The 16,757-nt window shown below is 42.1% G+C and overlaps 1 protein-coding gene across 1 annotated transcript in view; it reads right to left on the bottom strand.

Annotated features, from left to right (window-relative positions):
• LOC124789005 (protein yellow-like) overlaps positions 1–16,757 on the bottom strand; it is a 72,868-nt gene that overhangs the window by 52,803 nt on the left and 3,308 nt on the right. The window contains exons 2-4 of the mRNA XM_047256291.1: positions 10,465–10,664; positions 5,932–6,111; positions 563–877 (exon numbers count right to left, since the gene is read on the bottom strand). Of these exons, the coding sequence (XP_047112247.1) occupies positions 563–877; positions 5,932–6,111; positions 10,465–10,664 (695 nt within the window). The remainder of the gene's footprint in view (positions 1–562; positions 878–5,931; positions 6,112–10,464; positions 10,665–16,757) is intronic.

The following is a 16,757-nucleotide window of genomic DNA, read 5'->3' as shown; positions in this document are numbered from 1 at the left end:
CTGACACGTGGGAACCTGCTCGCACTGATAAGATTAGGTTGACTGGAGCGTTTAGCAGAATTTAGTTGGAACTGACGGTTTACGATCTCAGAGGCGCTAATTAATTTGTGTATTGCAAGGCCATCTATCATCACCATCGGACTTACGGAGTTGAATAAGTGTTGTCATTCATTCTTATAAATAGATATTGTCGGCTTTAGTTATTTACGAGCTTACATAGTTGTGTTTAAAAGATTTGTTAGAAAACATTCTAGAATCTTCACTCTTCACTGTTAGCTGTACGTTGACAGCAGTTTTAATGATGGAGAACCTACATGTAAGGACCTGTCTACGACAGAACTTTGATAATGATGATTCACTTTTTTTATCTACTAAATACACAAGAAAATAATTTCACTTGAATGTTAAAAGGTGTAGTATTTAGGCACGAGCAGACCGACGGATTGTTTTAATATTAGCTCAATCTCTTGTATGAATTCTTTCACCTGCTTTGAATCTACCAGCGCGGTATATTTGAAGTCTGTGCATGGGCTGTGTAGCTTAGCATTAAAGAGTACGTTACCTGAATGTTTTCGTCCATAACTTGACCGTCTTTGGCATCGCGTATGGCCTTCCTGTCGAGTACATCTTGGATGTTGCTGGCGAAGGACTGCATGTACATCTTGCCATCGCAGCTGTTGTCCGCCGCAATACCGGCAAGACCAAACGGCGGGTAGGCGCAGGATCCACCGGCCCTAGTGAGGGAGCGCCGCCTGCTGGAGTAGTGCTCACTCTGCAGGTGCTTGGAAGCCCCACTAGCGAGGTCTGTCACCGTCAGCCGGAAGTTAAACGAGTCCGTGCTGTAGGCTACCGCCCCTCCAGTTGGGCAAGGGTCCACCTGCGTACAGAGCCGTCGGTCAATGCAGTCACTAAATAACTGGTTTTTTGAACCATGTGAACAAACTTGTCGACACAGAAAATTGGGTACAATTGTATCACTGTTAAACAACACTGTTTAGCAAATGATTCACCGTATGTTTCATCAATCCATATTAATGTGCTAGACCAACTTCAATGAAATAAATCTACTTACAATGATCTCTGTATTTCTTATTTATTATACGTGGAGTCTAGAATTCATCTATCCATAAACCGAAGCACTTCGACACAAATCTCTATAACTCTCGAGATAGTCGCCTTTGAAGTTTTCCGATCATCTTTAATTAGCCTATTAAAGGTAGATTTTACAATAACAAGTATGTCTCCGTGCTACAGTGGTCGCTTGCATCTGGGAAAGGGGAGGTAGTTTTGATTCCTTCCGGAATCAAATTTTTAAACAAAGGTGTACGTTCTACCAGCTAAAATGCAAATCTGTGAATACAGAAAAAAAAAGATAGTGGTCGGTACTGGTAACCATGTTATCGATTATCGTTTCGGTCATCACCCTTTAGTTTTATTTTCACTCAGTTGGTACACCTACGTCGTTTAAATATATGTTAATTAACGCATCTAATTGTAATTTTCATAAGAAATGCACATCTACCTATTCCTCTAAAGGACAGTCAAATGAAGTCAAAATAGACGGAAAGAAGTAGGTAAAGTGTCTATTATTATAAAAGTAATCAGCTTAGCAGTGAATACATATACGATCGCATCCCACTTCGAGACATGCTGGTCAATGCTTTAAAGAAAAATGTCCGCTGCTGCCTACAGAATCATGATTTAACCCGGGCGTCCACCTCTATGTCCAAAGCAAATCGACGGCCATAAATGTTCTTCTTCACTGTCTTCCCGTAGTCTACTGTAAACATTTTTCCAGGAACGCAATGACAAGCTTTGCTGACAGTAGCATGAAAATATTCACAGTTATGGTGATTGCTTTTGAAATAATTTACAATTTGCTTACTTCTTTTCCATCCGCCTCGTTTCCATTTAACTGCCACTTGTAACTGCATAACGCACACAAAAATGCCGTTTCAGCTCAAACGTAAATACTTAAATACCGATCTCTCATGAAAGATAGGTAATCAAAAGTGTTTAACTTTAAAAACAATTAGCAATTTAATTTTTCCACCTATATATGTTTCATGCTTCACAGAACTGCTTGCAGAATATACCGGGTGATCAAAAAGTCAGTATAAATTTGAAAACTGAATAAGTCACGGAATAATGTAGATAGAGAGGTAGAAATTAACACACATGCTTGGAATGAACAAAAAAAAAATACAAAAGTTCAAAAAATGTCCGACAGATGGCGCTTCATCTGATCAGAATAGCAATAATTAGCACAACAAAGTAAGACAAAGCAAAGATTTTGTTCTTTACAGGAAATGCTCAATATGCCCACCATCATTCCTCAACAATAGCTGTAGTTGAGGAATAATGTTGTGAACAGCACTGTAAGGAATGTCCGGAGTTATGGTGAGGCATTGGCTCGGATGTTGTCTTTCAGCATGCCTAGAGATGTCGGTCGATCACGATACACTTGCGACTTCAGGTAACCCCAAAGACAATAATCGCACTGACTGAGGTCTGGGGACCTGAGAGGCCAAGCATGACGAAAGTGGCGGCTGAGCACACGATCACCACCAAACGACGCGAGCAAGAGATCTTTCACGCGTCTATCAATATGGGGTGGAGCGCCATCCTGCATAAACATCGTCCGTTCCAGCAGGTGTTTATCAGCCAGGCTGGGGATGATGCGATTCTGTAACATTACAGCTCCTTTTATACACGATTGTCATGCGCAGTCACTGACTTTTGCTGTCCAGCGCCATCTGTCGGACATTTTGTGAACTTTGTGTTTTTTTTCTGTTCTAGTAAAACTCCATGTGATTCCAAGCATGTGTGTCAATTTTTACCTCTCTGTCTACATTATTCCGTGGTTTATTAAGTTTTCAAATTTATACTGACTTTTTGATCACCCGGTATGCACCTTTGTTTATCTGTTTGATTCAACTAATATAGAACCAATGCCCTCCCTCATCGCCTTTCTCGCCCAACGTTAATCGTGATCTTTGGTCGGTCCTGCGATATTTCTGCACATCGGTATTTCATGACATTTCTTGCAGAAGCATATTTTCAAAGTTGAAATGATTAATAACAGTAAAAATATATTGAGTGGAATTCATAAATATACTGAAGGAAAGAAATAGCAGTACCAAATAGTAATTAATGTACAGTAATGAAATATCGGGAATAAATTTGTCTAGGTAACATACTTAAGTGATTAGCATTACAAGAACACAGGTTAATGTAAGCGCGAGGTAAGCTATTGCAAATATGGAATACTGGTACATTACTAACCAGTGTTGAACACAAACATGTGAACGTGCATACATTGTGTTCTACAGGTGCCGAATATCAGTTTGTGGGATGGATTTCCATGCTTGCTGCACTGGAACGTTTAATGCTGGTTGTGGATAAGGCTGGAGCTATCGACCGATAATGTCATATATGTGCCCTACTGCAGACAGATCTGCAACATGTCAACACTCTGTAGAACATGTTGGTTTACAAGAGCTGTATGAGGGCGAGCATTATCCTGTGGAAAAGCCTCCCTGGAATGATGGTCAATAATGGCAGCACAACAGGTAGAATCACCAGACTGACGTACAGATTTGCAGTGAACATGCGTAGGACAAAGACGAGGGAGCTCGTGCTGTCGGAAGAAATCGTATCCCAGACCATAAATCCAGGGGCAGGCCCAGTGTGTCGTGCACACAGGCAGGTCGGTGCAGGCCCTCAACTGTACTGCTTCCAAACACCACACGGCCATCACTGGCACCGAGGCAGAACCAGCTTTCATCAGGAAACACAACAGACCTCCACCCCGCCCTCCAATGAGCTCTCGCTTGACACCACTAAATCGCAATGGCGGTGAATTGGGGCCAGTGGAATGCACGCAGCAGAACGTCCGGCTCGGAGCCGTCCTCGAAGTAACCGATTTGCAACAGTTCGTTGTGTCACTGTGGAACTAACTGCTGCTCAAACTGCTGCTGCTGATTCAGTACGATGCACTAGAGCCTTATGCCCAACACGACGGTCTTCTCTCTCGGTAGCGCCATGTGACCGCACATTGCCCGCTCTTTTGTGACCGTACACTCTCGTAGCCACTGTGTCATGTACACTGGCTACATCGCTGCCAAGGCTTTCTGTAGTATCGCAGAAGGGACATCCACCTTGTCACAGCACTATTACAGAATCTCGTTCAAGCTCAATGAGGTGCCGATTACGTCGTCTTTGTCACCTTAAACGCATTCTTGATTATAATCAGCTCACCAGGTCCAACCTCAAGGGTAGCTAACGCTCACCACTGTTACAGCGTATATTCAAAACAACCGCATTTGCATCATCGTAGTGACGCTAATATGCGCCTGGCGCGAAATTTGAATAGACATCATCTTTCGGATGTAGAAACACGTGCGCCAACTTTCGTTTACGTCGCACAACTTGCTACTTTTTTCCGTCAGTGTATAGCCATGCTTTGACAGTCTACCCGGGGAGGTAAGATGCGCAGGAGCTATCAGAAATTTGTATGAGACCGTATTAAAATCAAGTCACTTATCTAAGGATTCATTTATAAATAGAAAGTAATGTATCAAATATTTATAAATCGCTGGTGGGTGCAGCATGCAGCTATACATAAATGCCGGTCCAATGTAACAACTACTGCGTTCTGTAATACCATGCAGGATGAATAAATACATCTGATCTAATAACAGTAAAATTGAAATTTATGGTTTAGCATAAAAACTGCAGACTCTATAAAGCAGAAGTTAGCCTCGATTTTTTTTCCAGTCAAATGTGCTGGATGAGGAATGAGTTCATTGTTGAAATCATATTTATTTGGCCTCTCTTCAGATGGTGCAATATATGCTCTTACTTAAACTATGTCAGTATTTTGACAGTCCTAATAGATTTCTAGATAGTGAAATACTCGAATTAATCTTATTTTATGAAAGTCTACTAGTAACAATATAATTGTTAAAAGATCAGGTGAAATCTAACACCATCCAGAAATATCAATAAAATGAAAGCTACACCGATAAATACTACCGGATTCAAACCAGCTCGTCCTAATTTTAGATGAATATTTTTGCCGTATTGATGTAATTCGTTTTTCTGCACATTACCCTCGGTCTGTTATTTGATTCCTTGATGATACTGTACAGATATGAAACACTAAGAAATAAATCTCATATAAAGATAAAAACTGATGTAGTCTGGCGCACGGAATCGATTTCATTAACCTCTACCAGCGGTCGTTAATGGCTTTATTGCTTTTAATCATTTTTCCCTATGCTTTGTAATTGTTCTAAAATATTAAAAACTGTCTCTGTTTCAGCACGCACTACAATGCACTCAAAAAAACGGGTCTTAGCGTTTACAAACACAGCTCCCATGACACCATTTATTTTCTTGTGAAACCTAGAATAGTTCCATAACACAATTTTTTTTAGCACGAATGTTATGTATTGACTAAGTGTACGTGACTTGAGTACGGTGCAACAACTACCAGCAACACAGTTGACCAGAAGAGAATAACCGTTTCATCATTATGTGCCCTCCTTTATGAGACTCATGTTTCCATAATCCTGTCTGATAGTTTTCGTTTGTTCAGCAGTGTCTCCATTTTCTACCTCCATCAGTTGGCACGAATATCATGCATTTGTTACAGTTTTCCCACCACTATTTCCTCGTTCACGTATCCTATCTTTAGTTTTTGTCTCATAACTCTTCTTCTTTCGGAGCTACCTTCTGAAACTTCGACCTTAACTTCTTTTCTATAATGCTTGAGTCTTTCAACATTTTATTAGTTAAATTATCGGTAGGTCTACACTTTCACTGCACATAGCAAAAAGTCATTAGAGCTACACGGTTTTATACAGGATTCTACCCTGTAAGTATTATAGAGATATATAAATATGACGGCTACGGCCAAGAACTCACCCACAACGTGACGTACAATGAGATGCAGGCCGTAGTGTCAATTACTGTAATGTTTGCGATCTCATCAGTGCGCAGGTCGAAGGTGATGATCTTCGGCGGGCACACTTGTTTCGGGCTGGTCGTTATGTCGAGCACACCGGTGTCGAGAGCGTAAAGTGTGTCATCGTCCTTCCAGGATTTCTGAAAGAAAGAGGAGGAGAGGATAATCTTCGTTTTGATATGAAATGCGAGAAAGCTTAGAATCGGCAAGGTACAACAGCTCAAAACACTTTACGAGTCCTCTTGATATACAGGCATTGTGGGTAAATGGCAGAACTGAGGTGACGTATTCACAGTTGCAGGAACATCACTAAACACCTCGAATGATTCAAAAATGGGAGAAATCAAAACGTAACTATTTTCTCTAAGTGTAAGTTCTATCCTTCATTCGTATCAGCAATAATAATGGTCCTCCCGCATGATGTTTTAACCCACAGAACACATAAGAGATCCCAAGACTTCCTGTGGTACCCTTGAAGTTGCTTATGCATCTCTAGATGAATTTTCATCCAATGTCCTCCCTACCAAGAAATCCCAATACAGCCACAAATTTCTTTTTATACTCGATATGGCAGCACTTTTGTTTACAGTTGTTGGTGTGCTGCAGGAGCAATTATTTTTCGGTTGTCAAGAAATACTGGATTTTCCCGAGGGCTTTCATCTGTGGCATTTAAGATGTAACATGGGGACATGGGGAAAGCGCGTGTTTGGTTTTGATGAATGGTGTTTTTATATTATAATTAAACTTCGAAAATGATTTTTTTTTTTTTTTTTTTTTTTTGCAATCTACGTCCGTCCACAATCCGCTCAATTTCAGTATTAGATGGCCGTATTCCAATCTCTCCCTCTACAGTTTTTGCCGTCTACAGCACCATCTAGTACCAAGGAGATCATTCACTGATATTTTAACAGACGTCCTATCATACTGTCCGTTCTCATTGTCAGTGTCTTCTATATAATCCTGTACTCTCCAATTCTGCGCAGAGGCTCCTCATTCCTTAACTTATCAGTTCACCTAATTTTTAACATCCGTCTGCAGCACCACAGCTCCAATGCTTCGATTCTGTCATGTCCCGGTTTTCCCCCAGTCCATATTTCACTACCATACCATGCTGTGCTTCAAACGTACAGTCTCAGGAATTTATTTCTCAAATTAAGGCCCATGTTTGATACTGGTAGACTTGCCCTGACAAGGAATGCCCTTTCTGCCAGTGCTACTCTGCTTTTGATGTCCTCCTTGCTCCATTCATCATTGCTTATTTTGTTGCTTAGGTTGTGAATTACGTAACTTAATCTACTTCATGACCATCAATCCTGCTAAGTTTCTCCCTCTTATCATTTCTGCTACTTCTCATTACCCTTCTCTTTCTACGATCCATCCTCAATTCATACTCTGTACTCATCAGGCTCTTCATTCCGTTCGGAGATCACGTAATTATTCTTCACTTTCACGCAGGAGATCAATGTCATCAGCGATTCGTATCATTTATATTCGTTCACTCTGAGATGTAATTCAATTCCTGAACCTTTCTTTTATTTCCATTATGGGTTCTTCGATGTAGATTGCACACTAGGGGAGAAAGACTACATGCCTGTCTTACACCCTTTTTAATCCTAGTACTTCGTTATTGGCCGTCAACTCTTATTATTCCCTCATGTATATTGTACATATTGTAACCCCTATTTATCTCAGAATTTCGAAATTCCTGCACTATTTTACATTGTCGAACGCTTTTCCCAGGTCGACAAGTCCTATGAACCCGTCATGATTTTTCTTTAGTCTTGCTATCCTTATCGAGCGCAGCTTCAGAACTACCTCTCTGTGCCTTTATCTTTCCTAAAGCCAATTTGATCATCATCTAACATGTCCTCAGTTATCGTTTCGATTCTTCTGTCCATTATTCTTGAAAGTAACTTGCATAAGCTGTTAAGGTGATTGTGTGATAATTCTCGCAATTTTCAGCTCATGCAGTCTTCGGAATTGTGTGGATGATATTTTTCCGAAAATCAGAGGGTATGTTGCCAGACACATACATTCTACACGCCAACTGGAATAGTCGTTTTGTTGCTACTTACCCCAGTGATCCAAAAATTCTGAAGAATGTTAGCTGTCCCTTCTGCCTCATTTGCTGTTAAGTCTCCAATGCTGTCTTAAATTCAGATTCTAATATTGGATCCTCTATCTCTTCTAAATCGACTCCTGTTTTCTCCTCTCTCACATCTGACAAATCTTCCCTCTCATAGAGGCCTTCAATATACTCTTTCCACCCATCCGCTCTTTCTCCTCTGCGTTAACAGTGCAATCCCCGTTACGCTCTTAAATTTACCACCCTTGCTTTTAATGTCACCAAAGGTTGTTTTGACTTTCCTATATGCTGAGTCAGTATTTCAGACAATCATTTCTTTTTCGATGTCTTCACACCTTTCATGCAGCCATTTCGTCTTAGCTTCCCTGCACTTTCAATTTATGTCATTTTTCAGTGACTTATATTTCGGTATTTCTGACTGTCCTCCCAACTTTTTTGTACTTCCTTCTTTCATCGATCAGCTGAAGTATTTCTTCTGTTACCCATAGTTTTTTTCGCAGTTACCTTCTTTCCAACTTCAGTGATTGCCGTTTTAAAAGATGGCCATTCCTCTTCAACTGTACTGCTGTAAGTAGGCTGTTTATGTTTTCTTATTGGCAACGTTACGTAGCGCTTTGTATGAAAATCACTGGCTGTGCTGTGTGCAGTCTGTGGCTAGTTTGCACTGTTGTCTGCCATTGTAGTGTTGGGCAGCTGGATGTCAACAGCGCGTAGCGTTGCGCAGTTGGAGGTGAGCCGCCAGCAATGGTGGATGTGGGGAGAGAAATGGCGGAGTTTTGAAATTTGTAAGACTGGATGTCATGAACTGCTATGTATATTATGATTTTTCAACACTATTAAGGTAAATACATTGTTTGTTCTCTATTAAAATCTTCCATTTTCTAACTATGCTTATCAGTAGTTAGTGCCTTCCGTAGTTTGAATCTTTTATTTAGCTGGCAGTAGTGGCGCTCACTGTATTGCAGTAGCTCAAGTAACCAAGATTTTTGTGAGGTAAGTGATTTGTGAAACGTATAGGTTAACGTTAGTACGGGCCATTCTTTTGTAGGGATTTTTGAAAGTCAGATTGCGTTGCGGTAAAAATATTGTGTGTCAGGTTAAGCACAGTCTTACATAATTTTTCTAAGGGGACGTTTCACTGCCTACTGAGCTATTCCTTACTGCTGTATCTATATCCTTAGAGCGTTTAAAGCGTATCTCGTCTTTACTCAGTACTCTCGTATCCAACTTCTTTGCGTATTGATTCTTCCTGACTAGCCTCTTAAGCTTCAGCGTACTCTTCATCACTACTACATTGTGATCTGAGGCTATATCTGCTCCTGGGTAAACCTAACAATCTAGTATGTGATTTAGGAATCAAGATGTAACCCAACTGGTATCTTTCCAAATCACCCGACGTTTCCAAGTATGCCTCCTCCTCTTTTGATTCTTGTCCTAAGCCCATACTCTCCTATAATTGCATTCCAGTCCCCTATGACTATTAGATTTTCATTTTCCTTTACTTACTGCATTACCCTTTCAGTATCGTCATCTACTTCCTCTACCTCTTCGTCTTCAGCTTGCGACGTCGTCATGTATACCTGAACCATCGTTGTCGGTGTTGGTTTGCTGTCGAATCAGATAAGAAGAACCCTACCAATGAACTGTTCGCAGTAACACAATCTCTGCCCTACTTTCCTATTCATAACGAATCTTACTCCCATTAAACCATTTTCTGCTGCTGTTAATGATATCCTGTAGTTATCTGACCAGAAATCCTTGTCTTCTTTCCATTTCACTTTACTGACCTCTACTATATGTAGATAGAGCCTTTGCATTTCCCTTTTCAGATCTTATAGCATCCCTACCACGTTCAAGCCTCCGAAATTCCACGCCCCAACTCATAACGAGCTGGTTATTAAATTTGATTTCATGGTCACCTCCCCCATGGCAGTCCCCTCCCAAATATCAGAATGAGGAGTATTCTGGAATTTTTGCCAATCGAGAGATCATCGCGCCAGTTTTTCAGTTACAGGTCACATGTCCTGTGGATACACGTTACGTGTCTTTTTTAATGCCTTCCGCATCATCATACCGTTGTTCATTTCCGATTCTTCCCTTTAGGGGCACTTTCCATCCCCAAGGACGAGGGAGTATCCCGTACCTCTGTCCGCTACTCCGTTCTCATTGACAAGGCCGTCGGCAGAATGACTTCTTATGCCGGAAGTCTTCGGTGGCCAAAGCTGATTATTAATCAAAACATAAGCCGTGAGAGGTTTTAAACCTGGGACTGAGGACTTTTTGATTACTAATCAAAGACTCTACGACTAGACCACGGGTGCAAGTTATACTTAAATAATTACGTCAATTTGCAGGTAAGTTGCGTATGTTCTGATAACCCCACAGTGAGTTAAGTTCTTGTACGCACCGTGATTGGAGCGATGGACACGAGCTGTTCCGTGCAGTCTGTGATAGTATCCTCTGTAGTGCGGTGCCTGTCCAGGCTTGGGTAAGGCTTGAGAGACAAGCCAGAGGGCCCGTCGAACTGAATTGTGCTAAGGGAAGCAGGTATACCACTCCTCAGCATTGGTGTTGTCACGAACAGGCGATTGCGGCTGCTAACGTCCTCTGAAATACGAGATAAGGTATTGTTTTTGTTTTGTTAAAGACTCAGTGCATCATATTATTAAGGGCGTAAAGAGACATGTGGTAATGCAATTTTCTGAAATGTATTTTGTTTGTAAGAGCTGTGTTGTGAATCGCACGACATAGACAATTCTGTTTTTACTTTCATCTTGTTTGCTCTTCAACGAAGTATCTAATTAGTGCATAATTTAGGCCTCACAATACTTACGATTTAAGCCTACTGACTTCTCTATGTCTCCATCATCTACGTCTGTGCTCCGCAAGTCGCATTACTGTGTGTGCCAGTTTGTACGTCTGGTATCACTATATTTGGCACCGTTTCCGGTTCCACTCGTGAACAGCGCCCAAAAAGAATGAGAGTTAATACAACGCCGTGTTACATATTATTTCTGAGATTTGAAGCATAGGCAAGACCAGTACCGTATACTGAGCAAGATTAAGTAGGATATTTTGAGTGGGAAGGCTCCTCCCGGATATACCTTAAGAAGAGGCATATTGTGTTGTCAGGGGATGCGTGATAGTCAAGCCAAGCCCCGAGACTTGATGCGGGCTTCTTTTCATAGTTTCACGATAGTGTTGTTGGGGGCACATTGGGATCGGGCGTATCCTAAGGAAGGTTAGAGAATTTCTCACTTGGCCCCACTTTATACAAGATTGTTAAACGTTTGGTGGGGGAGTACCATGAACGTAAAGCGGCTGAGCCCAATATCAACATCTGAAGTGGACTTTCGCAATCATATACGAACGATTTCCAGATGGCTACGTTTTTTATTGACTATGACGATCCCTTGCCACCCAGTTGTGACGGGTACTGATACATCTTGGTTGCCGTTGATGCATTCTCCTAGTTCGTTAGGTTGATGCCCTGTGGCGATATCACTGCAGGGTTAACCATTCGCCACCTGTCCGATATTTCTGCTGTATATGGACCTTCCCAGGCCCAAATACAGTGAAAACGCACCTTCCTTTCTCTCTCGGTAATTGGAGAAATTCTGTTTTGGTAATGCAATATCCTACTCCACCATAATACTATACTATCCCCAGCCGCCGTTCGCCGAAAGTTGTAACCGAAACTTCAAGGCTTCACTTCTTCCCGACCACGCCACCGGTGGGACTGTAGACCCTTAAGACCATCCCTGTTGCCTTTACGTTCGGTCACCGTCTTAACCCACCTTTAGCCAACCTGTTGTCTGTTAATGGCTTGCTTCCTGAAAATGTGACACCTGACCCGATTCAGGAAAACTGGAAGAGGGCACACCAAAACAGTGGTGTTGCTCAGCAGAGGCAGATGCGGTTTTGAAGTAAGGACAATTGGAGTTTAAATCTAACCTCGTGGGGTAGTGTTCGTCTGTAATTTTACGCTCGACGATCTAGCCAAGGCTCCCATTGCCGAAAAATTAGCTCCTCGTTTTGATGGGCCATGAGACGTAAATGAGATCATTAACCCAGATAGTCTTTTGGTGCGCAATATCGATACTGCGAGGGTGTCCAGGGTACATCTTTGCCAAGTGAAGCCCAGTTGCAGATGTGTTACGTTTTTCGTAGAGGAGGCTGAACCACGGCGCTCAATGCGAGAGAACGCTTTGCTTTTATTCGTCAAGAAGACCTTTGCGAGAGTTTCGAGAGGTCGAGTAGAGAAACTGGCTGCGGGAGGTCGGGGTTGAGGCGCTAACGGAGAGACGCGTGCGGACGGCTGCCGCGGGAAGGGCTTTGGAGTGCGATGGGTCAAGACAGGGCGTGGAGACCGGCCCATAGTCAGTCGGCTGCTGCTGCTGCCTTGGGTGGCTAGGATTGTCTTTCGCTGAGGAGGTCCGTGAATCTGTGAAGTGGTGGCCTCGTGTCTGTTGATACCACTGTGTACGCTGCCTGATGGGACCAATTCCAGCGACTGAAAACGGTGAGCCTTGCTACGCTTCGGACAAATCTGAGTGTAACGAATGTTCGTGAATTGGCGAGCTGGATCACAAGCTGGTTGTGAATGTTTCCCTGGAACCGAGCTTAACGCTTGGAACTGTGTCCGGTGGTTAAAGGTGTCGCGAGTGTAGTAGCTTCCAGCAGACGCTTGCGTGTGCCTTTGTGGTATAGCGTGGTCAGCTGAATTACATGGGTTAATCTTTTAAGATTCACAACTGTAAACGCTCCCTTGCCGTGTCGTGTTTGCTGTAACTACGGTTCTCGTCAGATCGCTGTAGTTAGGTGCTGTCGGGCTTGGCTAGCACTTGGCCGGGCGCGGTGGCCGAGCTGTTCTAGGCGCTTCAGTCCGGAACTGCTGCTACGGTCGCAGGTTCGAATCCTGCCTCGGGCATGGATGTATGTGATGTTCTTATGTTAGTTAGGTTTAAGTAGTTCTAAGTTCTAGGGGACTGATGACCTCACATGTTGAGTCCCATAGTGCTCAAGGCCATTTGAACCATTTTTGGCTAGCATTTGTGTGGGTGACCGTTCGGCTCTGCTGAGCGCTATTGATAAGCGGGGCGCAGTCAACCCTTGTGGAGCCAATTGAGGAGTTACTCTTGTTACGAAAACTGACAACGACCGGAGTTGGTGTGTTGACCACATGTCCTTCCATATTCGAATCCAGTGACGCCTATCGGCTGAGGATTCCATGGCTGTCAGTCGATGCCGCTGGACCTTCCGATGCCTGTTCGGACGGAGTTATATACAGTTAAAGCGGATTTTTTTTTTTTTTTTTTTTTTTTTTTTTGCAGCAATGGGTGGTAGATTTTGTTTTAAACTACTAGGCTAAATAAATCATAGGCTATGAATAAACCGTTTAGCTTCCCCTTTATGTTAATCACGCCTTTTTTTGGTATGATGTACGATGATAAATGATCACATTCCTTCTTCTTCTCCATTACGTCGTCATTGGACCACTTCTGTCATATTCTGTTTTTTTTTTTTTTTTTTTTTTAGTTTCTCATTGGCTGAAACCTTATTTTTATGTTTTCCACTTTCTTTAAATTCTCAGTTTTGTTATACACGTCTTCCCTGACTTCTTTTATGCACCCAACTTGTTTGTAAGTGGTAACATTTTTAAAAAGTAATGTAAAGAGTAACTACGGTGCTTTATTACTGTGGTCGCGGGCAACACCACATTGGGGTATGTGTTTCGAAAAATTCGCTCTGTGGTTCCAGAGTTAATATTAATTGTAAACAATATTGGCCTTGTAAGACTCCCTTTGGGTACTCCCGAAATTGCCTTTACTTTTGCAGATTTGTTCCCTGAAGAAAACGACGTGTTGTATGCTGCCTGCAAGAAATTGCAGAATCCAATAACTTATCCTATCCGATACTGAGGAAACTCATACTTTGCCCATTAAACGACGGTCAGTAACTGTATCCAGTGCCACTGAACACGGCATCAATTTGAGCGCCTTTGGCTACAACGCTTTGGATCTGATGAGGGACCAGAGAGAAGTGAGTTTCGCAAGCTCACTGTTTGCGAAATCCACGTTTACTTTTGTTGACGAGATTTTCGTTTTCCAAAACGTCATACTTAGTGACTTTAAGACACGTTCAATAACTGAACAACAAATTGAAATGAGGGGCTCAGGCTTATAATTATGCGCATTTTTCCGACGACCGTCCTTGAAAAGGGTAAATACATGCTCTTTTTTCCAATCGCTCCAGCAAATTATGGCAAATTGCTGCTAGGAGGGAGAAATTCTTCCGCGTAATCTCTGTAAGCCTCACAGGTATCTCATTGGATCCTGTTGCCTTTTCACCGTTGGCCAATTTTAATTGATTTTCAATTCCATGTTCGGTTTTCTCAGTGTAGGCATTCGTACGATGACTAACAGGAGGAACCGTATTACAGTCTTCCGCAGAAAGACAATATCAGAAAACGGAATTTATTTTCTACTTCGTTGCGAAGAAGGCCCCTTAGCGACTGAATAGATGATATCTATTCGCTTACTGACCTTACATAAGACCTCACTTTCTTACCATGTTTTACCCAGATTGCTTGGTAAAATTTTGTTTGGACTTTGTTTATTGCTTCTCGATTCGCTATCCACACGCTAATTTCCGATTCAGACAGGTTGTAGTTGTTTACAAGACTTTCGCTGAGCGACTTTCCTCAGCTTTCTCTGCAGAGTTCAAACACAGTTAGTGAACCAAGCTGGATCCTTTCCATCCCTCACCATCTTGCAAATCATATACTTCTCTAAGGCATATTCGCTAACCAAAACTATTTTCCTGTCATATTCTAACTTTCTTCGTTATACCCTTGGCCTTTGACGCCACCACAGCCTTATGATACCTGATTCACTCTTCGACGTTAACCGATTTGAATAGTTCTCGTCTGTTACTTACAAGGTCGGGCTGCAAGTTACCAGCTGATTTAAGACATTACCCTCGCTTGCCAATTCGTTAACTATCTGCTAGAAATAATTTGCAAACAAGACATTCAGAACAGTCTTACACGAATCATTTCCTCAGATACCAGTTGTAATTGCATGATCCTCCCATTTTATAGGTGGCAAAATGAAGTCTCCCTTTATTACTACAGTGTGATCAGGAAACTTATTCGTGATAGTCTCCAAGTTCTCTCTGAAACGCTCTGTCACTGCAGCTCCTGACAGAGGCGGTCTATAAAAACATCCTAATGCCATATCTAAATCACCTTTGACGCTTACCTTTACTCGGACTGTTTGGCAATCTGAGTCTGTAGCAACTTCAGAAAAGAGTATATACAGTTCTTCCGACAATATATACACTGCCGCCTCTATCACTGGAGTGCTGACACTTAAGTTTTCAGGTATTCTGCATAACCGGTTATGTCGGCCACTGATGCGGTATATATAGGGATGGTGTCAACCTTTGCAGCATCAGCTACAGCCTGGAGATGGTGCATCGTAACGCCGATACTGGTAGCTGCAAAATAAATAATGTCATAAAGATGGCTTATGCGTTTCATTTTCTCACAATAGTAAACAGCCGTCGTCCCCAAGACCTCGTGTCAAAAGGATGGACGAACAAAATATTTATTCGATTTTGGCGGACTTGTCGTCGTTGATGCTCAGAGAGGCGCCGATGTACTCTGCTGCTCGAGTACACAGCCCCTTTGGAAAATGCATTCCTCACCTACGAAGAGACTATGTCGAAGATTTCACGGGGATTTGTTTTCACATTCCCTTAGTTCCACACCTGTTGTGAGTTAACTAGAATACGACAACTTCTAAAGCTCCCACTTTCTATCGAACTGACCTCACTCTTCCTGTAATTTAAGTCAGATTTCAGACATGACATATACTTCCCATTTATTAACTCACTTGGGACTGTTCTGTTTCATTTTTCACACGTTCCCGTCGTTGTATATATATGACCTTTCACTCATGCGCATTTAAATTTTAGTAGCACCTCTGTTTACGTCCGCCTCGGTGGCTGAGCGATCAGTATAGATCGCCACCGTCATGACTACCCGGGTTCGATTTCCGGTACTGTAAGCGATTTCAGCTTCGTGATGCCAATTTAGAGCCTATTTGACCGAGTAATATCGGCATCAACCCGACAATAGACGTGAGAACAGTGCTCTGAACAGACGACCTTCCGTACACCGCTTCCATTTGACGCCATTGGCTGCAGGATGATTCGACGGTCTGTTGGGTGCGATTAGCAAACCTGTAGTCAGATTTGTGACGCTTTTCTTTTCTTCTCTAGCTCTATTTACCCCATAAAATATAGTATGGAGTTATTAAGAACAGACACGTACAGACAAGAAACGTATTTAGTATGCTTTCTTATGCTTTGCCGAAAAATTTTGCTTATGATATCTGTGAGAGAAGAGTGAAATAAGTTTCGAAATTTAGCATTGTTACCAAATACCTTATATTACTCATAGCGGCCTTGAGAGAAGAGTGAAATAAGTTTCGAAATTTAGCATTGTTACCAAATACCTTATATTACTCATAGCGGCCTTAAAATAGCGCTCGTTTGAGTCCATACAGTTATTCATACTTCCGTTACTCGAAACTTCCCTGCTTGCAGTTTTTTGTCATGCTTCGCCTATGGACGGCGCTCAGGAACATCTTTGTTGTAAACTGCTTATCCACTGCCACATATTGATCGGTTTTG

This window comes from Schistocerca piceifrons, chromosome 3 (assembly GCF_021461385.2).
Source record: "Schistocerca piceifrons isolate TAMUIC-IGC-003096 chromosome 3, iqSchPice1.1, whole genome shotgun sequence".
NCBI classification, from domain to species: Eukaryota; Metazoa; Arthropoda; class Insecta; order Orthoptera; family Acrididae; genus Schistocerca; species Schistocerca piceifrons.
The sequence above is the reverse complement of the archived record's forward strand: the minus strand, read 5'-3'. Positions and strand labels throughout refer to the sequence as shown.